General features: G+C 41.0%; 1 protein-coding gene across 1 annotated transcript in view; it reads right to left on the reverse strand.

Annotated features, from left to right (window-relative positions):
- Positions 1–814, reverse strand: part of LOC119587852 (glutathione S-transferase Mu 3-like) — a gene marked incomplete at its 3' end in the record, with an annotated part of 5,746 nt that overhangs the window by 2,272 nt on the left and 2,660 nt on the right. The window contains 1 exon segment of the mRNA XM_037936556.1: positions 18–158. Within this exon segment, the coding sequence (XP_037792484.1) occupies positions 18–158 (141 nt within the window).

Raw genomic sequence — 814 nt, forward strand, 5'->3', positions numbered from 1 at the left:
ACAACCAGTGCTCTTACATTAGCAAACTCCAGGTCGAGGTCGTCCTTCTCGTCGAGCCAGCTGGACTTATCGAAGAGCGGCGCGGGTCCGCACTCGTAGTACCTGTCCTCGAACTCGGTGCCCGTGTACTCGAGCATCAGCCGGATCGACTGCGCGATCTGGGGGCGCGGGTGGTGCGAGAGAGGTTAGTGAATGGAGGTGATGCGAAGAATTGATAGGATTAAGATAAATGTGAATGTGACTTTCGTAATGAGGAGGAGGAGGAGATGAATTGTAATTGTTGAAGTAGTGATTATAATAACATTAGTAGAATTGATAATGGTAACGACAGTAATGATGAAAATATGTAGTCTTTGTCATAGTAGTCATATCATTAAGAAAAATTATTCAAAAACAATAGTGATGATATCTGAGTAAAAATTATCTTAGATCACAATTATAATAATAGAAAATAACAAGAGTAATATCATTAATATAAATAAAACAGTGAGTCGAGCACAAGAGTTTGATCGGGAGGTTGTGTGGCGCAAGATTACGTGGAATATCAAGTTTCGAGGAATAGGTGAGTACGTGGCTTGATTACACTCTCGTGTTGCGTCTTCCATACTGTGGACGGACATGAGGTACCGAGGATGCTGTTGAAGTTGGCAGTGTCAGTGCCTCTCTCGCAGCTCATGCTTATGCGCTTATTCATTTAATTGAATTCTGCTCACTATAAAAAAAATGTAGAATTTGTAACAAAATGCATTTCTTTAATGTTTTGTGGAGGAATTTGCACTGAAGATTTACAAATGACGCGTGAGTGCAGTAGGCA

This window comes from Penaeus monodon, chromosome 23 (assembly GCF_015228065.2).
Source record: "Penaeus monodon isolate SGIC_2016 chromosome 23, NSTDA_Pmon_1, whole genome shotgun sequence".
Taxonomy (NCBI): Eukaryota; Metazoa; Arthropoda; class Malacostraca; order Decapoda; family Penaeidae; genus Penaeus; species Penaeus monodon.